The sequence below is a fragment of the Sphaerodactylus townsendi genome, linkage group LG09, assembly GCF_021028975.2.
Source record: "Sphaerodactylus townsendi isolate TG3544 linkage group LG09, MPM_Stown_v2.3, whole genome shotgun sequence".
Taxonomy (NCBI): Eukaryota; Metazoa; Chordata; class Lepidosauria; order Squamata; family Sphaerodactylidae; genus Sphaerodactylus; species Sphaerodactylus townsendi.
In genome coordinates, this window is record NC_059433.1 from 43722795 (window position 1) to 43749843 (window position 27049).

General features: G+C 39.2%; 2 protein-coding genes across 7 annotated transcripts in view; one reads left to right on the forward strand and one right to left on the reverse strand.

Annotated features, from left to right (window-relative positions):
* The window catches only part of DLGAP1 (DLG associated protein 1), a 388995-nt gene that overhangs the window by 79623 nt on the left and 282323 nt on the right, over positions 1-27049 (forward strand). For 3 of the 6 annotated variants that reach the window (XM_048508637.1, XM_048508636.1, XM_048508643.1), the window contains one exon: positions 16574-16724. The exons of 2 other annotated variants lie outside the window; for them this stretch is intronic. The gene's annotated coding sequence lies outside the window, so the exon portion shown is untranslated. The remainder of the gene's footprint in view (positions 1-16573; positions 16725-27049) is intronic. One more of the 6 variants, XM_048508638.1, reaches the window with a different exon arrangement.
* ZMAT2 (zinc finger matrin-type 2) lies at positions 10425-11508 on the reverse strand (the record flags this gene model as incomplete). Its single annotated transcript, XM_048508535.1, is given in 3 exon segments — positions 10425-11212; positions 11214-11288; positions 11290-11508. Coding segments are annotated over 3 exon segments (642 nt in total), but the record flags the coding sequence as incomplete, so codon positions are not given.

The window sequence follows — 27049 nt, forward strand, 5'->3', positions numbered from 1 at the left end:
TATCATTGCAGGATGAGCTCAGTAACTTGGTGGGAGTGAATCAAGAGTGATTACAATATTTTTATTAGATTTTTTCTTATTGTTACAGTGACTTTGTTTCATTAAAATATTTCTAGGCTGCCCCTCAACTTAAAACTACTTAGGCAGTTCACAACAATATAAATAGGATGATGAATCTAGATCGGGGTCGGCAACCTTTCACAGCCAAAGAGCCATTTGGACACGTTTTCCACGGAAAAGAAAATACTTGGAGCCGCAAATACTTTTTGACATTTAAAATGAAGATAACACTGTATATATTGTTTTTTAACCTTTACGCTTTGTATAAAACATCTATTTCTACACTGCAGAAGAACTCTCTTCTAATCCCAGCTTCTTACTCTGGGATGTAATGAACCTAGAAAGTATGGTAGCGTCACTGTTTTTGAAGGCAAGGTTATAGTTATCAAATTTTCAAACATACTGAATTTATTAAAATTTGAAAGCAAAGATTCTAAAATATTTGCAAAACTTTTAAATGCACACATCTCAGACGATTGCATCTGTCTCTTAATATTCAAAATACTTTGTAGAACTTTACAGCCTTTTTGCCAACCTTCTTAACAACTCTACCAATTGAAAAGGCACATGACTATCTCCTTGGCTCAACTCCCTTCGTTGGCATGGAAACATGCAAGCTTACTTGTGGAGTAAGTCCTGAGTTCAGCAGGGTTTCTAAGCAAGCCTGTATGAAATCTAGGACCAGGAAAGGGGGTGACAACCCGAATACACATTTTTAAAAGAGCTCCAGACACTTTATAACCCGCATGCAGCAATTCAGAAAGGACTTTGGAGCAGTTTCCTGAATTTGCACCTCTCCCTCAAACCTTGCCTTGCCACTACTACATGGATGAGGTCTGCAAGCTGGCAGAGAGGCTGGTGACTTTGGGGGCCAATGAGGACCAGGCTGCACAAAGTTCTCCTTCCCCAGATCAGCCACTCATGTTGCCTCAGTCAGGAGGGAAACTAGGCAGGAACTGTGAGGCTGAACCCTTCCCCTTCCCAGCTGCTGAGAAGAGGAGGGAGAAGAGGAGCACCCAGCCGAGCAAACACACAAAGCACACAACTCAACTGGAGGTTAGGCTCCAGTGTGCCCAGCTGCTCCCCCAAGGTGCTCCGGCTTGCAAATTCTGTCTTCCGTGCACGCGTGTGCCCCGCATCCCATTTCTTGGTGCCTCGCTTTGGAAGGTCCGGCTGCTGGGACCTGCCCCACTTCCAAAATCCATCCCCTATGTGCGTGCACCCTGCATCCTATTTCTTGGTGCTTCTCTTTGGAAGTTGATTCCCGTTGTAAAAGCCTTTGAATCTCAGAATATAATTGAGGGTCATTCTAATTGTAATTGGTTGGATGAATGCCAGTTTCTGTGGCCTGAGACAACAGACTGCTTGGGGAATCTACTTGGGTTTATTAAAGGTAGGTCTTGTTTAAAGAAGGGAATATTGCTAAAAGCATCTAGTTTGAAAGAGCCAGTGTTGAACCCTAAAGAGCTACTTTAAAGTAGGTGTAGGCAACTTGCAGCAACTTCTAACCTAACTTTTTTCCAGTTTCTTACAATTTCCAATTTCTTATAATTTCATTGTATTATAAAAGCTCCATTTGATTGTTTCTAGAAAGTAACTGGTTAACATACTGTTTTTCGCCACTGAAAGGTATAAATTAGTTTATATATAAACAACAATAACAAGAACTTCATACATGTTTATTCTGATGTGAATGATGCAATGATGCAATGAAAAAATTTAGACTCCATGGCAACTTTGTGCGTGGGGGTTTGTCAAGAACTACTAAATGAATGACCTGGGATTTGAACTATTTACATCTTGGCTCATACTCGTAGCTACTGTGCTACATTTGAGTTTGTGTGTGTGTTTTGAGGCACAACTAAATTGTAACTCATCACATTTTAGAAAAAGCTTTGAAATATGAATTAGCAAGTTACTGAGTGTTGTGAAGGCATGCAGGCGTATAGCCAGAAACCCCACAAGCTTAAAATGAGGACCTGTCATAGGAAGATATACAGTGAGAAACTTAAAATGAAGACTTGTCATGGGAAGTTACTATGTACAAATTTACAGTGTACAAATTTAATGGTCCTAGGCCAGCATTATAAATATAATACATAAAATGGCAACCACATAACCACTACATACAGGTAAATTATTCATCAAACTTAACACAAATTTACAAAATACAAAACAGCCACAATAAACCATAAGGTATTACATCTTATTGTGAAAGAGATTCCTCTTCAGCCTTGGTAAGTCGGTGATTCCCTCAGCCGTTAAGTTGGTAAGAAAGTGTCTCTGAATTGCCTAAGGTCACCATACATACCAAGAACTTGACTTTTTTTCTGTGCTTGGTCAATAGAGGAAAACTCTCACTGTTAGTATCATATTTCCATTTTGAGGTGCTCTTCTTTGTGGTTTGTAGCCCTTTGTGCCTCTCCTTATTTCACTCCTTTCAGCTCTGGGTCACAGCCCAAGATGTGTTTGGCATCTTTATCAATCATCTTGGGTTTCATGCTTGACCTAACTCTGACTCTTAATGCTGTCTCCAGTATTTCTTTGTGGATTGTTGCTTAATGGACTACTTTTATGACTCAGGACAGAGTTAGGAAGAAGCTGAGCTCAAGCACACACTTCTTTTTTGGTATTAGGTGTAGTGCAAATTCATAATAAATTTTAACACTGTAAACACACTGTAAAAGTTTGACCTTGTAAAGGTAAACCAATTTATTGAGCGGTTTTAACAATATGAAGGGGTAGAGGAAGGGAGGGAAGGACTGTGTGTGTGTTCTGGCTGCTACCCAGAGAACTCAACATTTGTGGCAACTTCTTTGGGTGAGGGAGAAGGCTGTCTGTGGCCTATTGCCAGGAGCTTATCTACAGAAAACGGTGACTGAGGCAAGCACTGAAATTGTACCCCCTAACATCTGACATTCCTGAGCACCCTAAACCAGGACACAGCAGAGGTACAGGGGCCATTTCACTTCAGCTTTGTTCCATCTAAAAAATTAAAGGACTCAGTCATTACTGACCAATAAGGTGATGTTACATGGCAATATTTACTAGGCAAACTATTTTTAATGGGTGGTTTGCCATTGCCTTCCCTAACTGTCTTTAACGTTTAAGACAGCAAAACACTAGCCCGCAAAGCCAGAGGGGATCAGGGTGAGAGAGAAGCAGGAGGGATCACTTGTACCTCTCCCCCTCCAGCTTACTGTTAGGAATCTGGATGATCTGGGAGGACACCAACCTCAGCAACCCTTCTTCAGTCTGGGTCAGAAGCATTTGGCCCAGAGAGAGTATGCCCTTTCTCTGGGGGGAGAGTGGAGCAGCTACACAGGGCTGATACGGCATGGCTGAAGATGCCAGCCACAGATGCAGGTGAAACGTCAGGAGAAAATGCTACTGGAACACAGCCATACAACTTGGAAAACCCACAACACCCTAAATTCAGAATGAAGATCTGAACAAAACTGTTGACAATAGAAAGTTTTTGAGGATCTTTATTAATAAGGGTTGATTCCATATGGTCCAAATATCCCAGGTTGAGCAAGGGAACTATCCCGGTTTGGCTAAGAAGTTCCCATGGTTCCCAGTCCTAAAGCGGGTTTGTCCTGTGATATTTCCCTGAACCCGCATTTCTCAAAAAATGCTAAAATGGTAATCTTTTCCCAAAATCCCCCATTGAATCCGCTTCCTGAGGCATGGGGAACACCTGCCTGGCAGGATGCTCTTACCCTGTGACAGCCCCAAAGACCAATCAAATGTCATTTGGTATATCCGGGGGTGGGAGGGGCTAGTGTCTTGTGCTGTGTTTTCTTGCACACCTTTAAATATGGATGAGACATAGTGCTCTGCCCAGTATTGGTCAAAAGTTTTTACTTTGTATAGCACAATGTGCTTGCCATGTTGCTCACTTCACCGGCTCCTTTCCAAAGCTAGAGAAATGAGGGGAGGGGGGTTCCTGCTTGGTTTTCCTGCAGTTGCTGTAGATCCACCAATCAGAAGCGTTGCATTTGGGAGGGAGAGAACCAATCAGAATGCAGCACACTAGGGATGTTCTAGCATGCGTGCTGCATCTGCAGTGTAAAAACAAAAAAAGCCAGCATCGTGCAAAAGAAATCAGAGTATTTCCTCCCAGTCTTAACTCAATTCCTTCACGGAAATGGGCACCCATGCAAAGTGAGTAACCGGGATAAAATAGAGTAATATCAACAGTTTTTAATCTGTATAAAAACATTTTCTGAAATTTCCTTTTCATTATCTCTCATTTTCAACACACACAATTTTATTTTAAACATTAAAATAGAGATTTTTCAAGCAAATTGCACCAAAAACTCTAACAGAACTTTTGCTGCCTGTTCACTAAAGAACCCCAGGTTTCAGCTATGTTGGATATTGAAATCCAATTCTGTGGGCCCTGAACAAGGTAACTCCAGCCATCCACCATTGTTTCCAATGGGGAGAAAATTCCATATTTTCTTCAGGGCAAGGAATAGCCAAACACACAACAGCAAGCAAAGCAAGCTAACCAAAAGTCTCCAAATATTAATACAACCAATACAGAACCAAATAATCCCTGAACCACAGGCTATTGTGGCAAGCCTAATACAATTAATGTCAAACCATAAAATCCATGTCAATGACAAGCTACAGAATCCAAAGCAGGTCAACTTAAGCAAGGGACATGGTTGCAGCATCAACAAGTGTACTTTCAAACCACAGAAACCTGGCAACATGTACCAAGACCTGGCAGGAAGAAACTGACACAGGAACACTTTAAAGTTACAGAAAAAATAGTTCTGGAAGAGTTCAAATTCTTTCTCCCAGTAATTCTGAATACTACGAATATTTCTGGAATTTTTCGGAACAGATGCACTGACATCTGAAAAAAATCCTGAATACGATTTAGATTCTATTTAAATACTATTTAAATAACAATCTATTGTTATTTTATTTTATTTTATATAACTACCCAAATGCACACCACTACATGTTATCCCTTCTTTATGCTTTTAACTACGTTCTGTTTACTTAAGGTGGTTAGATATGCTTAATCAACATAAACATGACACAAACCATATATACAGCCATAGGTTGCCACATAGGAGGAACAGGAGAGGACCAGGCAGCTCCGAGTGGCCACAAGGGCAAAACCATTGGAAGGGCCGTTTTGGAGTTTGGAGGGAGTGGTGACCTCGGGGTTGAGCATGGAGTGCTTGCAGTGCCACTTGGTCTCTTTTGTAGACCACTGCTCTCTTTCCCACAACCTTGTCCCCAGTTGTTGTGTTTTCAGTTGTCATTTATACACTTGTTTTCCATGTTTGCAATGTCTGTATTTTACTGTATTGACATGTTTGCACTTTCTGTGTTGTCACAGCTTGTGGATTGAGCTTGGGGATGGATCCTTTTGTGGGAGAGGAAGTACCTGTGTTCCTGCCTTCCCATTGATATGGGGCTCAGATAAGGGCCTTGGGGAGGGGGCACTAAGCTTCAGGCCTGGCATGGCCAGCTGACTGGCCTATACCCCACGGTGGCAAGGGAAACACCAAGTAGAGGTCAGCACCCACATGCGCTTGCCACCCCAGAGGGTCCCCCCAAGCAGGCATTCTGAGGGTGATGATCAGGGAATTGGAAGGCATGCCATCCCCATGTTGGATCCATCCCTGTGCTGCTTCTTCGCTCCTAGGATGTGTTCTAATTATTAAACAAAGCTTTGACCAGCACTTTTAACATCAAAACATGTTGTGTAAGAGTTTTATTGCTTTCAAACCTTTCCTGCTTGCCTGCTTTGAGTGGCAGAGTTGCCAGTATGCTTGCAAATCTGTGTGGGACATCATAGAATTACATGTGATCTCAGGAAACAGAGATCAGTTCTTTTGGAAAAAATGGCTACTTCAGGGGGTGAACTCTGTGGTATTATCCTTCCTGCTGAGGCTCTTCTACATTCACCATGCCAAATCTCAAGGATTTTACCCAATCAGAGTTGGTAACAATAGTTGCCAACCTCCAGGTTGTGTCTGAAGTTCTCCTGGAATTACAACTCCAGACCACGAGGTTCACTTCCTCTGTAGAAAATGGCAGCTTTGATGGAGGTCTCCATGTCATTACATTCCCACTGAGCTCCCTCTCCTTCCCAAGCACCACCTTCCCCAGTCACTGCCCCAAATCTCCAGGAATTTTCCAAGCTGGAGTTTACTACCCTTGACATAGCTGAACTAAGTCCAGGCTCCAGATGAGAACTGGTTTGTTTTGAGTGTACTGAACCTTCAGTGAAGAAGTTTTTAAAAATATTGAGGATGAATTTCTCGTCTCTAAGTGATTGGGGTAAGGTAGTGTCCCATCAACTTCTTAAAAGGTTCAGATTTTGATGTTTAGGTTTCTTCCAGAAGTAAAATGTATGTTGTCTCTTGTATAACAGTCTTTCTTAATAATGGTTTTTTTTTGGCTTATTGCAGTCAAACTCATAATGTTGCATGCACAAACAAATGGCAGATATAGATCCCAAATGCCAAATAAATTCTGTTATTTGCTTTTAAGAGTCCCTGATTGTTGAGATGGCTTGTCTTTACTCCTTGCAGAGTGAGTTAGTTATGCTCTCAATTCATTTTAATAATGGCATGGGGGACATTAATTATTGCCATACTTTCATGAAAGCAATGAGACCTAAAGCACATCAAGTATGTAAAGGGAGTAACAATGAAGAATATAATTATAGCAAATAGAACATTTGGAACAGAATACATAATGAGTGTTGTTGTATAAATGTTACAACTTAGAGTAATCAGTATACCAACAGCCTTCTTTAAAATGAAGCAGGTCAAACTTTTTTGCTTTAATCCTGTTCGTAAAAACAGTAAGTCTGGCCAAGGTTGATAAAAATCAAAGATTTAAAATTAAAAATCAAATTTAAAAAATTAAGTTAAATTTCTAAAATTTAAATTGGATTTTTAATATAAAATGCTTTTTGAGGAAAAATCTATCTAAATATAGTTAAATAGTTTTCTGTTTAAGATACATGATAGTCCAAAGGTTATTCATCATGAAAATAAGGATTCGTTTTTAATTATGTAGCATGAAACTGTATATTCATGCAATGTTTTAATCAAGTTCCTCTACCTATGGATAATTTAGGCATGTATGCAAAATGCAAACACTGCAACAACAAAAAAATACAAGGCCTGGTCGCCCAAATGAAACCAGAGATAGTTCACCTTTCACAATTATCTATCTATGTTTTGCTAATAGTATAATCAAATCAGTAAATTTTGATGTATTTGTAAAACTAATCCAACAAGTTATTTAAAAAATTAAACCTTCATCTTGTTGTAAGAATGAGAATGAGCCTTTATGCATAAAACCAAGATTCAAATCAAGTCTGACAGACCAGTGATTTAAACCATGATTTAAATCATGGCTTAAATCAATTTGATTTAAATCAGATCCACCTTGGGTGTGGCATATTTAAAAGACCATCTGCTCCCACATAAACCTGCTATCACTGCTCTGTGAATCTTGCCCACCTCCTTCACAAATTGGATGGGAAAAAGTGGTGCCTTGTATTTGGAACTCTGTCTTCACAGCTACTTGTATGATACCTAGCTTTGCTGACTTTATTAGTTATGTTAAAAATTTTCTGTTCACTCTGCTTTGGAAGGTTTATTTTGTTACTTTTGTTTTTGTTCTTTGAGTTTTTTTGGAGAGTATATTTTATTATTAATATATTTCTGCTGCCCTGACCTGGATGGGCCAGGTTATCTTATCTTGTAAGATTTCAGAAGCTAAGTGAGGTCAGCCCTGGTTAATACTTGGATAGGATGCTACCAGAGAAGCTTGGAGCAGAGAGAAAGTGCAATCAGGATGCATATGTCAATGGATATGGGTGAAATATTATGGGAAATAACTGTATAAAGAAATACATATTTTTCCAGAGGTTTACTGTGGCATAAATGCTACCAAAATGCAATCTACTGTGCTGGAAGACATGCAGTAGAGGATGATTCTCTGCGCAGTTGTGTATATACAGGGAGAGTTGTTAGCTACCTAATATTACAATAGCAGCAGCTGTTTGAGCCATATAGTGGTTAAAATTTTGGACTAGGAACACGCTGTTCCAGGTTTAAATCTCTCTACTCAGCCATTAAACTAACTGGATGACTTTGGTGCAGTCATGCTTTCTTAGGTTGAGGAGTTACTGTGAGGATATAATGGAACAGGGAGAATGTGTGCAATACCCTGATTTCCTTAGAAAAGGGGAAGATAAAAATAATGTTGGTAGTAATAATGTTAGTAGTACTATGTTAGGTGCAGTTGGAATAAAGAAGTAGAATGACAATGCATTTACAAAGTGTTCTGAAACAGTGATTGGAATTAATCAAGCTTGGGGGGAAGGAGAATTCAGCAAATATCTTGGTTTATTCTAAACTCCACCCTCCCCCAGTCCCCAGAAAATAACTTACTTTTCCCAAGTTCTGACAAATCATTTGGGGGGGAAGGGGGATTACCCACAGCATTAATTTTTCTTTCATTGATTTCTAACTTCAAGAGACACTACCCACATATGTTAATTCATTACTGTTTTCACCTTCATGTGCTAATACAGTTTTTGCTGTGAATTGACATTAAGCAATTAGTCTGTCATTCAACGTCAGATGAAAAAGAGATGTGAGAAACTGATTTGCTAACAAAAAGAGCATGTCCGTAAGTAATAGCATCTAGAAAAAGGATTTTTCAATGATGTGTATGTGGAGAGGAGTATCAAACGATCAAGTACTTTCCAATGTAATTTACTTTTTTCTCTTTTGTAAGCACATATTTGTTAATAATTGTTTTTTCAATATTGTATTACCTATTTGCAAAATATGTTTTAAAAAACTTACAAGGAAGACGTCCCATTCTTCTGTAATTTTGAATTTATTTTATTGTGCCATTGCTACACATTTTACACATGTTCCCATTCACTGTGAGAACAGTCTAGAATCAAGTTTTATTTGTTATTTTAAGTTGTAGTTAACAATCCAATCCAGAGGTGGACTGAAGGGAGTTATGGAGATGGAAGGGTCCAACACCCAGTGGATTTGCCCTCCCTGGGGCACTTAACCTGGTGGAGGGGTAAATCCATTGGCTGGCAGCCACTGTAGCCCTCCACAATGGTGTATGATCCTGAATTTCTAATGGGTTGGGCCATATGATTCCCTTGCACTAAGTGATATACTGCAACTCATCTCCATGAGGTCTTCATTCAGCACAAAAATATTTCTTTTTTAAAAAGATTAATTAATTTATTTAAAACATTTATCAGCTACCTTCCTACCTTATAGGAACCCAAGGTATAAATAATAATAAAATACATAAAATCCACTGTAAAAATCAATAATTTAAAAACAGCTGGTATCTTACAGGGCTCCCTGTCAGTACTGGGACTAAGTGACACTGTGTTATGATGGTTCAAGTTTTATCTGGGAGCCAGTCACAGGAAGTAGTGCTGGGGGATTCCTGTTCTGCCTCATGGCCAGTGGCCTATAAGGTTTTGCAGGCTTTGATCCTGTCCCCATGCAATTTAATATCAACATTGAGCCACTGGAAAGGGTCATCTAAAGATTTGGACTGTGATATTACCAATAATTGGATAATACTTAGCCATACTTTCTTTCCACCTAATTCTGGAAAAGCTGTTGTGGTTGTAAACTTGTAGGTACTGTTCTGGAGCAAGGTAGGGCCGGAGCCTTTGTCTCTGGGGGGGGGGCGGTGGCAGAGCCCTGTCTCCAGGCAGGGGCTGGTGGGAGCAGAGCTGAGGGGGTGGACTTTGGGGAGGTGTGGCCATGTCCCCAGGGGTGGGGGGCATGGCTCCACCCCCTGAGACCCACTCCCCACCCCGTCCCATAAAAATGTATACCTACGTCACTGTGTGACTTGATGGCAAAAAGAGACAATGTTCATAGCATTGTTTTTTTTCTCCCTGTTTAACTTCATCTGAAAATCTTGGTGCTTTAACACAGGGCAGTTTGCATTATTGGCTATAGTGCATTGATTTTTTTACAATAGTTGATAGAAATTTTACATTGGTATATTAGTATTGTAATTTACTTTAAGAACAGTTAGAGCTAAACCCCCCCCCTCCTTCTTGTGAATCTCATGACTACAGTAATCAACTTTCCCACCTGGAAGGAACATCTGGGGTGAGGAAACAAAAGAAAGATCCACAGTTCCTTCCACTAACAGATTGCTGAAACCAGCCCATTGTACACAAATATGTAAAAACATACTCTGAATTTACTCAAGTGTAATGAGAGGATTCTGCCCAATGGATTTTAATGAATCTGTGAAAAAAGTTATTTACTTGCAAGCACACTGAAAATTCATTCTTTACTTGGAATATATTATTAATAGAAAAAGATATGCCGAAGAATGTCTCTCGTGCACACAAGGCCATGTAACACAAAGTGAGAAGCAGGCAAGGAAGAAAGCGGCCCAAGAGAGCCCTGGCAGGGCGGGGTTCCAGAAGAAACAACCGCAGCCCATTCATGATAAAGGAAGAGATTTCAAAAAATTTAAAAGGACGGCAACAGGATTCTCCCAAAGCACTGCAAGGACTTTGGGGGAGGAAGGATGCTAATTTAAAAAGTTCTTTATTTGCGACCGAGGTTTACCACTGTACAGGCAAGTGTGATGCTACCTTTGCAGGCAGAAGGGTGCTACTGAGAGGGCGGGCCCAGCCAGCCTCACACGGGAGGGTCTGGAATCGCTTCCCAGCTCCCAAGGCCAACGCCTATGCTGGGCATTTAGATAGAAATTCCCTGCAAAATCATCTCAAGAATTTTCAAGTGTCAGCTGAGCTGAAACAGGTTCTGTCTAGAGGAAAAGTCCACGGCTGCTCGTGGCTCTTCTTGGTCAAGCCAAACCCAGAAAAACCCATCATGGCCGCCATTTCATCGTCCTCCTCGAATGCCAAGTCTTCCTCCACCCTCTTCTTCTTCCTCTGCTTTTCTTTTTTGTAGGCTTTGTCCTTTTCCTCCTCTTCCCGGAGCTCTTTCATCCTCTCCTCAAAGTCATAATCCTTCTGCTTCACCTCCATTTTCTTCTTGTTCACTTCAAAACGCTTCTTCACTTGATCCAGCGTCGACTGCTCCACTCTCATGGACATGCCCAGCTTCCTCTGATGTTTTTTTGTCATTGATGTGATCCAAGAAGTTGATAGAATCTTTCACAATGCAGTCACAGACATTACAATAATACCCACCCATTCTCAGACTGAGGAGTTGTTTTGGTGATAACAATGGTTTTCCCCAGTTTGGATTCCAGGTCCACCTTGTAGTCTCGGTGCCGAAGAAGCTCCCACTTGACAGGTTGAATTGTTTTGCCATCTTTCTTCTCTCTCTCTTCCGTGAGCCATTTCTCTGTAAGCTTCTCATACTCAACTTTGTCCCACTTCCTGTGGAAGTCCAAGTTTTTAGCCCCAAGTTTTTAGCCCCACTGCCCGACACCATCTTGCCTCAGAAGCATCTGGGAAACCAGAAACCGTCGCACACTCCCAATACATCATTAAGCGTGCCGGACAAGCTGACCAGTTTTTACGGCAACCAAACCCTCGCGCACGCAGAAAGCACGTGTGTTTTCGATTAAGGGGTAGAATTTTCGGTGGGGTTGTGTCCACTCTAGCCGAAATCTTGTTGGCTTACAAAGAGAGTTTGCTCTGGGAGGCCCAGGCAAGAGGGGCTTCTACTTGGAATATATTTGTAGTACTTTACAGCCTTGATTTGAGATATTCAGAAATGTTATATTATTTCCAACAGGGAGAAGCTGATAAAACAGGAATTTTAGTAATAACAACCCTGTTTCTTATTGCATTTACATAAGCCCCAAGGTTCATAGAGAACAGATCTGTAGAATCTAAGGCTCATTCCACACATGCAAAATAATGCACGTTCAAACTGCTTTCAGTGCTCTTTGAAGCTGTGCAGAATAGTAAAATCCACTTGCAAACAGTTGTGAAAGTGCTTTGAAAACGCATTATTTTGCGTGTGCGGAAGGGGCCTAATAGGGGTTTTGGGGGGATTCTTTGCAGTCAGAGTAGATATCCTGCAAACCATTTGTCAAAAGATCTTATCTATTATTTATTTCACAATTGATCTTGAGTGAGAAATCATGTCTTAAAGTGAGTGAATGTGCTTGCAGTATTCGTGGCAGAACTAAGCAGTGTGACCTTTGGGTGCTGGAACTGCCAGGAAGGGGGAGGGAGGAAATTTGCTTTTAAAAGACGTATTAGGTAACAGAGAGAGACAACATTATACAGCTCTTAATCAAGGCAATCAGTTTGAAAGTGGATTTAATTCTAGTATTTAGAGGAGAATGCAACAATCATTTGATACAGAAATAATTGAAAATTGAAAGTAGATTGAATTGAACCAATGACACTTTACTTTTAATTTCTAATTAATTGATTCCTACTTGCTGAGTTTACTTCTGTCATGAAGGAGCAGTATTTCAGCACAAAGAGCCCCATCCAAAGGGAGGGAATCCTCTTCAGGGAATGGAAAGGCGGCCACACTGGTGGATTTGCCCTCTTTGGGGAACTTATCCCGGTGGAGGGGTAAAACTGCTGCTGTGTGGCCACCACCTCCTCCAGTGGTGGGTGTGCTGCAGGATGCTGTGGCAGCATCTCTGCGCCTCTGCCGCCACTGGTGGAGTGGGAATGGGGAAGGTGCTGACATTAGTCGGCTCCTTCCTGGCCTTTTCAGGTGGTGCTCTGGCAGGATGCAGTTTGTGCTGTTTGCCCTATTGAGGCTTTTTGGTGATGGGGAGACTTTTCAGCTCTCCATGTCTCTATGGTCTGGTGGCCAGGTGGACAGCTTGTGGATGGGGCTGAAATATGGCAATCTTAATGCAAGTCCTTTGTGTTTTGAATAGCAGTAAACAACTGCTCCTTACTTCAATCCATGGTATTGCAGATATTCCAGACAGTACATTACAGTATAGGAATTAGTTTTCAGAATCTTTTGCAAATCTGCATTTTTACTTTCAGTTCAGTTTTAGTTTTGTTTCTTCAATATATTTTTTTAAATGAGGATGCATTACTTTCAATACTGGTATATAACTATGTTGTGTTACTTTTTAATAGTAATACCAAGCAATTATTTTTTGAGTGATTAGGAAGAAGACAGATGATGAATCAATTACATTTAATTGAACTTGAAAATTATTTATACTCTATGAGGTTTTTTTCAAACCTTGGGAGTGATATGAGGTTTTAATTTAATGAGCAAAAAGGTCCACACTTGAGGAAAAGAGCATATTTTTAATTCCCTGTTGCCACATACACAGCACAGCTATTATAGCATAAAAATAAGAGATTTGTTCTTCGCAGTCACTGGTTACCTGCTTGCATTGAATCAACAAAAGATTTGGTTGATGAGTCTACCAGTTAAACTTCACTTTCTAGAGAGCTCTTTTAGTAGAGCTTGTTGATTACACTTCCTACCCAGAATGATATTCAAAACTGCTTTAGAAAACACAGTGATATTTCAAAAGTGTTTTGCTATACCATATTGACATACAGGTAAACCATAACTATCTTGACTGTGACTTTGATATTGTGGAGGAAATAACTAATGTGGAGAAGTTAAGTTTTTAAAAGATTTAAAGTGTATGACAAGGACACTTTTTGTTCTAGGGACTCTTCTATCATGCTAAGAAAACACTGAAATATTCCAATCACATCATTTAGATCAGGGGTAGGGAACCTGCGGCTCTCCAGATGTTCAGGAACTACAATTCCCATCAGCCCCTACCAGCATGGCCAATTGGCCATGCTGTAGGAGGCTGATGGGAATTGTAGTTCCTGAACATCTGGAGAGCCGCAGGTTCCCTACCCCTGATTTAGATAGACACCCTTGACTTCTAGTCTTAAATACATTTTATCATGTTAGATCTTTTGAAGACACTTCACAATGAAAACATTTTTGAAATCTTACTGTATTTGCTTGAAAGGATGTATTTGCTTGAGTACAAATGTAAATTTGTACTGAGCCCTTCGGGGGAGGGCGGTCTATAAACCCAATAATAATAATAATAATAATAATAATAATAATAATAATAATAATAATAATAATAATAATAATAATAATAATAATAATAATAATAAAATTGGCCCTCTTTTTTTAAAGACTTATCTGGGGGAAATAAATAAATCTTGCTTTGGAATAAATACAGTAAAGATCATAGCCCTCTGGTAAACTGTCCACGCTATGCAGAGTGTACCAGGGCCAAATGGCGCCCAGAGGCAAAAACTCCTCCGGGTGGCAGGGGAGTAAGTTTCCCTCGCACCCGGTTTCTAGGCAGAGAGGAGGAACTGAGCAGCCCCTCTTCACTGCCTAGAAGCCAGGGAGCGTGTTTCCCTCATGCCCCAGCTTCTGGGCAGGGAGGAGGAGCCGTGGTAGGGGCTCCCAGTCCTGCCCTCTCCAGCCAGGGAAGACAAAACTGGAAGACCTGGCGGCCTGTTCAGCTTTGTGACTCCAGCTAAAGGCAAGAACCTGAGCTGGCTGCCGGGGCTCCCAGTCCTTCCTTCTGCAGCCAAGGAAGGCAGGACTGGGAGCTTCGTTGGTGGTTCAGTTTGACCAAAAGGTGTGCACCCGGGGACATGGGGAACCCATGGGGTATCCCATGTCTCTAGGGCCGTCCACCACTGACGCTGTGCTCTTGATACTTTTAAAAGCAAAGAGTTGACTAGGTTTTTGGTGAGCTTATTTTCAGCCAAAAAACCTCCAAACCCAACCCTGAGAGAGTAAAGGCTTATATAAAATCTATTCCCATTGAAAAATACCTTGGGGAACAACTTTCTCTTTTGGGATATAATATTTTGGATATTATGGAATGTGTTGTTTGTTGGGTATCTAATAGCCCAATCCAGGCAGGACCGAATTGTCCTGTGGAGGTGGCAGGCTCCTTTGTCCTGTGGAGGTGGCACAGGCCCAAACTGGCAGATTTGCTATCCTCAAGGACTTACCCCGGAGTAGATGCAAACATGCTGGTGAGCAGACACCATGGCACTCTAGGATGCCTGGACATGGTGCTAGGTGCTACATCAGTGCTTTTGAGCTGCCACTGGTCCCATCGGCCATTGGAAGGCATGCCAGAGGTATTCTCACTGGTAGAGCCGACATTCGTCAGATTCTACCCTGACTTTACAGACAGTCATGCTGTGGGCTGAGGCTTGAACTTATGCCACCCTTTCAAATGACATAAATCCATTAAGTCCTTTTGGGGGAGGGGTTTTGCCTGTCCATTGGAGGTGGTGAGGTAGGGTGGCTGCAGCAGCACTCTTCCTGGCCGCCCAAGGCTGTGGATTGGGCTGTTAAACATTTATCTAAAAGGTGTGGTATTTAAAACACAGTGGAAATCTATTTGTAACAAACACCAATAAGAAACATGGATATTATTAACAGTAATCCCTTTTATACAGCAGCAAATTTTATCTATTTTGGTGTCCGAATTATCCCTTGACTTGCACCCCAGTTGAACAAAAAAATGTTGGTCTGGAAGAACATATGTGTGTGAACAGCTCTTCTCTGTAATAAATGTTAATAAATCAGAAGTACCCCTTCATATTATAGAGACATACTTGAATAGCATATGCACACACACAAAAAACATTTACTGGCTTATCAGAATGAAGAAACATATGTATAACAAACACTACAAAGTGTCAACAGGAATAAAAATTAAATGGGAAACAGTATTGATAGAAAAAGGAGAAAGTAACAATATATTTTTAAAACTTAACGTTAACTTTAAAACTTCCCCTAAAACTTTTCCAGCCACCACTGAGATTTCAGGGACATGATTATTCAATAAATACTAAATTATGAGTTCCGTATTAACAAATCCTTTAGACTGTAATAAAAATAGCAAAAGTTATCTTTGAAGTCCGTCATGAAGATGGCAACCTAAGGCCCATTGTGCATGGAACACTGACCTTAAGACTCTTCTCTGCACAGTTTGCTTGCAGTAAGCTCTTCTCGCGTTTCTCTGTTTACATTTGAGGAGGCACCCTTTCCTGGATACCTGTTTTTTCTGCAAAGAATTCACCCAGCCTGGTTCTCTTAACTCCACCCATCAACTTATTCTTAAAGGCACAGATCTCATTACACTCAGTAGTTAAGTTTGCAGGCTTAGCCTTTGAACTAAGCTACTAGTTTCTCAGTATATTACATATTTTCTTTTTCTGTGCTATTTATTTACCAATTTTCTTTTCAACACAGCTTTCTAAAAGTTTGTAGATAGGATTCAGGTCAGTTCTGATAATCCAGAAGACATTTTAACATAGAACTTTGGAATATGACTATATGGAATATGATTATGGATATTTTATTTTCGCTTTTAAAAAGTCGCATACTCACATATAAATAGGTTCATTATTACCAGAGTATCAAGGTATTACTAAAAACTGCTGTTTACCTTCCTCAGGTCTGTCATTTTTCTATTTAATACAAAATTCTGACAAACTCTGATTATTTTAAATTTCTTTTTACAGACAAATCACTTACAGAAAACACAAGGCTATGTTGTTAAGGATTTGAAAAGGCTGTATATTACCTTCATGGATACAAGCAAGTAGACAATGGTGCGTCAACCATCTGTTCAAGCTTCTTGAGAAAAAGACTGCAGTGGAAACATCATGAAAAGTAATGTAACTTCAGCAGATGGCCATAATTTTTTTAACCTACACTAAACACCCAATTCTCTCCATCCCAGTCTGTGAAAATTCTGCACGAATTGTTAGCATTTACATTTTAAATGCTATATAGGTAGAATAATTAATACCAGAATGTCAATCCTGGAGATATTTTTCTCTACTGGATGGAAAGGATGGATGGATATTACTGTATTATATAGATGTTTTCCTGACAGACTGTAAGAGAACAGCATTCCTGTGAACTCCTGCTGCCTATTGAACTGATTATATACCCCTATGAAATTGTCATAGTTCTTCGTACTTTTGTATAATTCTGGATCATTACCCTTACTGAAGCTTGGTTGTAATTGAGGTGTATGTTATGAAGTTTAGGCCCTTGTTAGGTCTGTGACTCAGAGACAATGGCCTCATATTTTTTGTCATGTTGATTGGAACTTTAATCAGAACACTGCTTTTTTTTCTGGAGTTTTCCAAAAACAAATAGCCAAGATGCAAATAGCCAAGATGTCTATACATCATGAAGTCAAATTAACTGGGTCATGTCCTAAACATCATTGGTCAGCAGATAAATTTAGCGGACAGCTTCTGCAATTTTCTTCCATAGCATCCTTCACCTACCTGGAGAGGTCTGCTTTAATTTTGCAGAAGAGTTGTAAAACTCTGTATTCTTGGGAATCATATAAGGGCTAGAAGACTAGGTATGCAGTCTCCTGTTTCTGAAATAGGAAAACATAAAAACATCCTTGATTCATTATCCAGATTACATTCCATGTATATAAAGCAGTAGGGACCAAACTCCATTCTGGGTACAAAGACAAGATTTGTAGGGTAAGGTTTTAAAAGAAAAGCTGGGATGGGTAATGCCAAATGCTGTGGGAAAAGAATCTCTGAAATGTCGCTTGCATGTTGCAAGCTTGTTAATTATATTCTAGAAGGATTTATATATATGTAAGTAAGTAACAAGCCTTTATTGGCATAAAATAAACATACAAAACAAGCATACAAAACCTGCCCACCATTGCTCACAGTCATAGACACTGGTACTAAAATATATACATGGTCCTTCTGTAACTATAAAACATTCTTTCAGCTAAGTTGACTCACTTAAACGTCATTGGATACTGATAGAAGCTAGAAAAATTACTGCTGGCTATATGTGGTCATAATACATAGACATTGATTGGTATTCATCTAGACTTGCGTCTGTTATCGTTAGCAGAAATTTTGCTACATTCTCGCACTTTTAATGGGATCCATGTTGTTCAAAAGCATAGGTATCTTAAAAGCATAAGTTAAATTATTGTACAGAAATGGGAAAAGTGCAGATTGATTAGAGCATTCTGATTTTTGCAAACCTTACACAATGAAATGATCGAGAGTGTCTCCTACAGTATGATGCATGGACATAGCCTCCTCTGTTTATCAATTTGTTGATATCTGCCATAGAGCAGCATAGAAGGCGTGAGATTGAATCTGGCCGTGATTAAGGCTCTTCTTAATTTAGGGTTGAGAGTGATCCAATGTAAATAATTGGCCATGTGTCCTTGTTCAATTGGAATAAGCAGGGGTCAGGGGGGAACCGCGTTTTCACCATGGCCGTTATCATATCCCGATACTCTTGTTCTAATATGCTTTGTTTTTTCAAGCAGCTATATATGCTTCTTAGGGAAAGAGGGGCTAATGACTCTAATGAAAAGCCAAGAAGCGTTGATTTTTCCCTCAACTGGATTTCAATACCTAGAATTTGCATAGTCGGAAAGCATGAGGTGTAGCAAACTGGAGGCGATCCTGCAAATAGTGGATCTTGTGGCCAGTATCTGACAGTTCCTCCAACCAGGCCATTGTGGCATATGATATTTACTTGAGTTCTAAACATAGGGCTGCGCCATGAAGCTTACAATTTGGTAAACCCATAATTTTATGGAAAAAGCGGGACTGGGCTGTGTTTATATTTTTGTTTATAGCTCCGATCCAAATTGGTGCTCCATAGAGGAGCTGAGAGCCGCATTTAGCATTGAACACCTTCAATGCGGATGGTATATACTGGTGGCCCACAGTGAAAAAGAAACGCTGAATTGCTAGGGCACTGTTGTTAGCTGCAGCGAGTGCTAATTTCCTATGTACTGCCCAATTAAGGTTGCTGGTAAGAGTTATGCCCAAATATTTGAACTGGTTAACTTGTTCTATGGGTCTGTTATTGATGGTCCATGTATGACTAGGGGGTCTTCTAGCGAAGACCATTATTTTGGTTTTTCCATAGTTAATTACCAGTTCGTTCCTCTTACAATATTCAGCACAGCAATTTAAGAGACGAGTGAGACCAACTTTAGTGTGGGTATATATGTAAGTAGAATAAATTTAGAAGTAACATTTTTATTGTATAAACTTTCCCCCCTCTTTTCCTCTGTTGAGGCATTGGTGACAAAACTGTAATAATTGTTGCCCTATTAATTGAAAAGGGCTGTCTGTCTTCTGAACCTAGAGGTTGATGTTTGATTGGCAAACATAGTGCAATGCCTGAACCATCCACTCAGTGTACATCTGGAGACCTGCTTGGCCATCTTGGGAAGGATCTGTAGAGAAAATCAGCTTTCCTAAATGAAATTGTTCTCCTGAGGAATAACCTCCTCATATTTCATAAGTACTTTGTTGCAATGTTTTGTTTCATCTCAAGCATAAAGGGGAAAGAAATATCTGTTCTCAGAATCATGTCGTTTAACTTAATGGAGCCACTGAGAGTAAAAAAAAGAGAGGAAAAAATCCCATAATGTTTTAATATATAATTTTATATTTCAAAGGTCTTTCTCTCCCCCCCCCCCTCCCCAACAAAAAGAGACAGAGAGAATAGTTATAGGAGTTGCTAGATTCATTGTACCAGAATGTGGGACACAGTCTTCTAAAAGGAGAGATTCCCCTTAGGGCTTTTTAAAGAATATGCATGAGACATGTCAGCATTAGCTATAGAAGTCTCCACAGCACTTTTCTCAAGAAACTAAGGATCACAAAGTGAATCTTGCTGCATTGCCTGCAGCATCGTCTTAGAGCAAGCAATGCTGTGGGAAAGCAATGAGCATAAATAACATGTAAGAGAAAATGTTCAGAAAATCTTGTCTGCCTTTGCATTTCTGTCTTCTTCACCATAATTTATTTGTTTCATTTTGACGTAGAGGTTATAATGAATGCTGACTTTTATATATGAATGACAGCAATGAGGTGATGTCACATCACAACATTTACCAGGCTGACTATCACAATCTTTATTATGGTCATATAGACCAATATAAACCAACATAAGGTCAATATACAACACAAAATTAAAAGAAAGCAAAAGGTTTTGCTTGAATTCAGTCAGTTTTTTGAATGCCGTACCTGAATACGATGTTTTCTAAAAAGTGCATTTGAATTTAGAGCAAGAGATTAATAGAAGTCATAAAATATTTAATTCATAATTTAACCACATCATCATTAAATTTTATTTAACCGTTCTTGTTTAATGTACTTTTCATCCATGATTCAGCAATAGTTTATCTCATGAACGATGTACAGAATGCAGAGTATTTATTTGTAATTCCACTTTATCAGGATATGTTACAAATAATGCTGCTATTTATTATTGTACACAGTGTCCAGAATCACCAAAACATTGAAATTTTGTGGTGTGGTAGGGAACATACATCTTTATAAGGTGTCTTATTCCATTTGTCATGTTCAGCATGTTGCTGCTATCTCTGTATTAGATTGGAAGGTATAGCCCCAGCTAGAACAAGGATCTTTTTAATGAATTCCTTTAGACAGTTATTTTTGTCTGTCTGCACACCGGAAGGAAAAAGTTTCAAAGAGGAAAATTCCACTTCTCTTTGAGCATTTCCTTTCGGAAACATTTTTTCGTCTATAAAGCATGAGAGCCAGAACATACTGCAGATTGTACTCTGCATCTTTTATGTATGACAAAACACTTGCCCTTTTACTCCAGCTGAGTTTAGCCCTGAACTGTAATTTCCCATCTTTGAGAGCCATCTTTGAAGATTGATTGTGCAGTGTTATGTAATCAACATTGAGTAGCTTTTACTTTTCTCACTGCTGCTGTACTTAGCCTGCTGTTTTTCCTCCTCTCTGGTCTCTCTGAAATACTTTGATTTTTTGCTAGATATTTTCAGTCGAAGTTGTGGTCTTAATATGTACCTTATTTCTTATAGTTCTACTAATGAGCAAATTACAGTAGAAACATTTCCTTTGTATTCAGCATGCATTACATCTATTGCAGATTTCCCTTTATTCAAAAACTTTACCTAATTTTTTTAAAAAACAGGCGCGCCATGAATAATATAGTCCTGCTATGGCCATATTTATCCACAAAAGAGATCTGAAAACTGAGCAAGCATATATTTCTGGTCACAGTGGATTGTATTATTTACTTCTTTTTGTCACCAAGTGTTAAACGAAAAAATGTGTAAGTACCAGAATATTGGCCTGATAAGGGAAAAGTGCGTGGGATGGGGAATGGTGAGGATAAAGGAGATGTGCTTTCAAAGGTGCTGTAGAATAGTTCTGCTGTAGAATACAGATATTTATAGAATGACATAATTACAGTCAGAGCTAAGATGTATCAGTAAGAATAACTTCATGAAGGTCTCAGCTGGGAGAGGATCTCTGCGTACGCTTTGTATTTAAAGCAAGGGGCACTATTTGTGTAATAGAGTCTGAACAAAGAAGGGGGTTTTATACCACATATTGGAAGAAATTTGTCCTGCCCAAGTGTTGTTTTCGAAACAGTCAAATGTTCTGTTGACAGCCAGTCACATAGCATTTAAAGTAAGTTGCTGAGAATGTATCATTTCTATATATTGGAATTAAATATTTCTCCTCAACAGTGTCATAAAAAGATAAAAACTTCACAACTGAACATAGTGAATCAAGATAATAAGTAACAGTTTCAATTCTCATTTGCCTTTGCTAGGTTTGGGATTTTGTGCAAATAGTGAGAGAGAAGATTAACAAATGTCATTTTAAAATAACTGATTAGAGTTCATGGATCTAATTTGAATGCTAGTTTTTTTTAGTTAAGAATAGCAGAAGTTTTTTTAATTGGCTTTCATCCAACTGTATTCAGTTATTGATGATGGGATTGTTTCTAATAGGATTTGTTCCCTTGCAGTTTCCTAAGCATAGTGATGGGTCTTCTGTATTCCTTGTGAACAGGACTCGAAAAAGACCCCCAGTAAAGCAAAAATAATAGGGACCTGTATGTTAGAATTCTTTGTAACTGAATTTGATTGGCAAAATGGAAAGAAACATTTGAAATGCATGTAAGCGGAAAGCTTAAGTGGGAAAAGCAAACCCGTCTCCCTGAATCTACGCACCTCAAATTTTGGTAAATGATCCTGCTATAATGGCAGCTTTACAGGTTCTGAAATCTCTGTGAAAATAAACTTGTCCAAAAGAGCCTTTAGAACACAAATCAGTTGAGCCTTTGTATCACTTTGTTTCCTACAAGTGCTAAAAAATACAGTGATTCAAATTCTACATCTGCATCGGATGTGCTTGCCACGATGCCTGTGTCTTCTGGATGAAATGGTTGAAGGAAAAGAAAATGGATAACAGGCTAACAAGTGCAATTATAGTTAGACTGCAGAGAGGAAGGCATTTGCAAGTGCATGTGCAGATCCTTATCCATGTCTGATCCAATAATGTGTACTTACTCTGATGATGCATTCTTAGAGAGGAGGAAGGAGGGATTTGCATCTTATATTTATAGATAATTATATTTCAGATATTTATTTGGGAATATTTATAAATCCAACCATATTTCTCTTGGTGATGACAAGACATCTTGCATTTTCTATGGGAGGAGGAATGACAAAAGAAAGATTTTTTTTTCCTCCTTGGCTGACAGTATGTGAACACGTAAATAAAACAGGACATGATCAAATACAGGATTTTCTACTATTTAGAATAGCCTTCTCTTTGCACAGTGTATTGGAAGGGGGGGGGGAGAGAGAGAGAGAGTAAGGTGTGAAACTATGAAGATCTTGAATTGTAAGCAAACACAACATGTCTGGGGTACTTAGGGATGAGTATGATGATTATACTAATTTTCTTTTTTAAATCTAAAATCATTGGATTTATTGTTATGTTTCTTATGTTATGTCTTCTATTATGTTTCATCAGCAGCATTTGTGTTTTAATCATCATAGAGCACAACAGCAAAATGTCAGGAATCATTTTGACAAGTTATTCTTTTTGAAACCCAGTTTGAAACTGAAAACAAATATTAGAAAGGAAATGATGAGAAACTAAAGAAGTTTATTTAATTTCAGCTTGAAGTAATAATGTGGTTATGAAAAACTGTTAAAACACTCACAAGTTTTTACTATAACCTAATAGCGGGTTACACTGTATTGTATTAATTGTATGCCTTTAATAATATCAGTATTTTTCTTATTACAGTACAGTAAACTTTTATTAGGCATAAATAATTTTTCTTATTGCGGAAACAGTTTACAAGGGTAATGCTACAATTAGCAGAATCTTGGCATGCATGTTTTTACAAAGGAGATGTGTTTAAGCAAATTCTAAATGTTAAAAAAGATAATTAGTATAGAAAAACTATAGTTCTGTATTTTGAATTAATACAAGAAGGTATGCAAAATAACATGATGGATCTTGGCAATTATATTCAAATGTATTACTTTAAAAATCATGCTCTGTACCATTTAGTAATAATTTGGCTACCGTTTTGCATTCTTTGTTGCAAGCAGCCAGACTTCTTAGTGAGTACAGAAGTAGCAGTGTTGCTGAAGGGTTTATAATAATTCCGTAAGCAGAGAAGTGGCTCTGCAAAGGAGAGATAAACAGGAAGTAATCCTTATAATTCCCTACTGATAGCCTATCTATCTATGGTATAAATTAGAAGGCCTAGCGATTAGAGAAGCTAGGCTGGGTGTAGCTCACAGCATTAATCACAGTATTAGGTCAGCAGTATGCTGAAATACTGTCTCTCTGCAGGTGGTATTTCACTACAGGTTAAAACTGAACAACACAACTTGAATTAAGTATTATTGGCCCAACCACTGTGATGTAGTTCTTCGTGGGTCATTTGTTTAATGAAACCTATTCTGCATCTGTTATTCCTGGAGGTCCTAAAATGACACACATCACCCCACAATCCAGGAGTTATTTGCTTTGGCATGAAAAACTGTCACTCTGTTACAATAATACTATGATTTTTCTGAATCAAGAATCAAGATATGTACAGTATTCATGAACTGTAGACCAAAGTAAGCATTTAGGGTATAGAAAAGTACCTATAAATGTATTTGTTTAATTGTTTGCCCAGGAAGAACCATATCACATTTTTGATCACTTTTCTCAGTGGGGGTAAAATAAAAATACAGTATTATTCTTCCTCTTCTATTTTTGTTCTCATAGCCACCACTCTGTGAGGTTAGTGACTGTGAGGTTAGTGACAGAAGTTACCCAGTGAGCTTCCATGGCAAAATTTGAATTCAAACATGTGTTTTGAAGATTCTAGTCTGATACTGTAACCATTACACCATACTAGTTTTTAAAAAAAATCCAACCTTGTATCCACATATTGTTAACATCAGCAACATTTTCATCACATTACTTTAAAGGCAATGAAATAATATAGCTGATAAAACTATACAATCCTAAACAGGCTTTAATTCTATATTCCAGCTATGCATGTGCTGTTTGTGGCTTGCTCCATTTCGTTATGAATGAAAATAGAGCAATTCCGCATATTTACTTGTACTGCAGGGGGATGTGGTCATGTGAAAAAGACAAGATGATTAGGTGACTCAGCCATGTCAAGGTCAGGATGAAAAAGAGTAAGCTTTAAAGGATTATTTTTATCTTCTGAAATTACCCTTTTCATGCTGAGCACTTCCAACATAATTGGAGCTCATTATGTATATTAAAATTGAAAACGTGGTATTGGCAGTCAAGTACTCATGGTAGTAGTAGTATAGCAGGAACAGAAAAAGCAGACCATGTACAGAGCAGTAGGTATTTTCAATGTTTCAAGCCTATTTTGTGGACAGATTCAAGAGATTTTTAAATCTGAAATCCAAATTAACTGGTTTCTCTTGTATGTGATTAGAGGATGCTTTAAAAATTGTGTAACTACTTCTTTTTAAAATTTTAGCCATTGGTGCTTCTTGAGACTGCACGGAAAAATGGCGACCGGGGTATTTGCTGATATTTGGGAATAGAAACCAGGGTTTTCATGACAAGAGATGTTCAGAGGTGGCTTACCTTTGCCTACCTCTGCATCACAACTCTGCTATTCCTTAGAGATCTCCCATCCAAATATTTGCCAGGGTCAGGGCTGAGAGCATGTGACTGGCCCATGGACACCCAACACGTAGGGATTTGAACCTGGATTTCCCAGTTCCTAGACCAACACATTAACCATTACATCACACTGGATACATACTGAATACTATAGAAATATTATAATAGGAAATAGTATCTTTTTTTGAAAACGTGCAAAAAGCACTGTGACTAAATGTTATGTTTTACTGATGCTGATAAATCCAGTTCAGTGGGTGGTTTTACAAGAAGCCATAGAAGTTCTCAAGTTTTATTTGGTTTTGATTTCCATATTGTTATTTTTTGCTCTTCCTGAAGATCAGGCACTTTCATAGCAGGCTGCAGTCAGAAATCTTTCTTTCTGTGAACATTCTCTTTCCATTTTAGTTAACCCTTCCCTCTTACTGGCCTTCCTCCAAGGCATTTTCAGTTACTGTTAAGTGAACCTTTCCTTAGTGGCTGTGGGTGCAAGCTAACAAACTAAAAAGTAGGAGTAAAGAAATTCAAGAGAGTATATATAAAAGAAAATTAACATTCTTTTAAAAGTGAGCAACTGTGTAACAATTGTATCTTCACAGATGTTGTGCCAATGGTTGCTGTTCATAGATGCTATTCATAGATGATCTCAGTGGCAGTCTTCACGATAGCTCATCCTTCTGTTACCTGAAATGGTGGGAGTCTGTTTGTTTTAGAGTGGGGGAATTAGTGAGAGCAGACTCTTGGCTTAGCAAAAGGTTGGGCACGCTCAGGGTCTTTGTTGCCTATGTATACTAGAATCAGCTTTAGAACTTATGCAGGACAGCAAAATAAAGTTGAACAGGTTTATTTAGGGGTACACAAGCACATAATAGTCAAAACACACACAGAGTTCTAGGATATAAGCAATGTTGAGGGGATAGGTTGGGAATAGTGAAGGTACTGGGGGTATTCTTAGGGGTAATACTGTTCCAGATACTGAAGTGGCTTTGAGTCCATGAAGCAGAGTCCAGGCTCCAAGGGAGTAGGGTAGAAAGCAGGTGGCATACAGCAGCAACTGAACCCTGAGGCAGACAGAAGTACTGAGAGAGAGGGCTTCTTATAGGGGGAAAAGGGACCCTCAGGGCTATGTAGAGTGGCCCTTAATCTCCCAGGACAAAGGGGAATCCAGCTTTTCTGAGGAAATATAAGAGACAGACATCACCCTGAATGGTTTGAGTTGTTAAGCAAATGGTTTGAGTGCTTAGCCTGATGGGCTAAGCTGGGAGTGCCTAAACATGGACAGAGTGCTGAGTCAATCATAACTATAAAACAATGGCAATGTAAATAAGGTGGTCATTAGAGAGAGGTCAGTCAGAGGAAGAACTTTTGGGTTAATACAATACTGGCAGGAACTCTTGGAGCAAATACATTAACAAGTCCTTTGTCATCGTGGGGTTGATAGTCTAGGACTGGAGATGGAAAGTGACAGCTTCCAAGGCAGAGGGTGTGTGACAGTTATTTTTCAAAGCAGATATGGACAAGAGCATGTCCAGACAAGTTTTTATTGTGTCCTTGTGGGACACAATACTAGCCAATTTAGAGAATGGACTCCTCATTTTGGCATGGACTGCTAGACACCAAGGGTTGGCAGGATGGATACTGTTCCTAAATCAAAGCCTCCCCCCACCCCCACCCCACCATGGGTCAGTCTAGTAACACTTCTGTCTTCCCCAGGCCCAGTAATAGGCAGTCAACCAGGAAAAGATCTGTTCATCTAACAAAAGCCACTGCTTGGAAGTGAGAATGGTTCACTCAGCCTAGATATGTGATCATAATTGTCTTTGCTTGATCGCTTAATCGCTTGACTATGCCCTGCACTTCAGACTGGGCACTTTGTAACTCCTGACTTGTTTTGACTTGTCTTGTCTTGAAAGCCAGCTTGATGCAGTGGTTAAGAGAAGAGGATTCCAGTCTGGTGAACAAAATTTATTTCTCCGCTCCTCCACATGAAGCCTGCTAGGT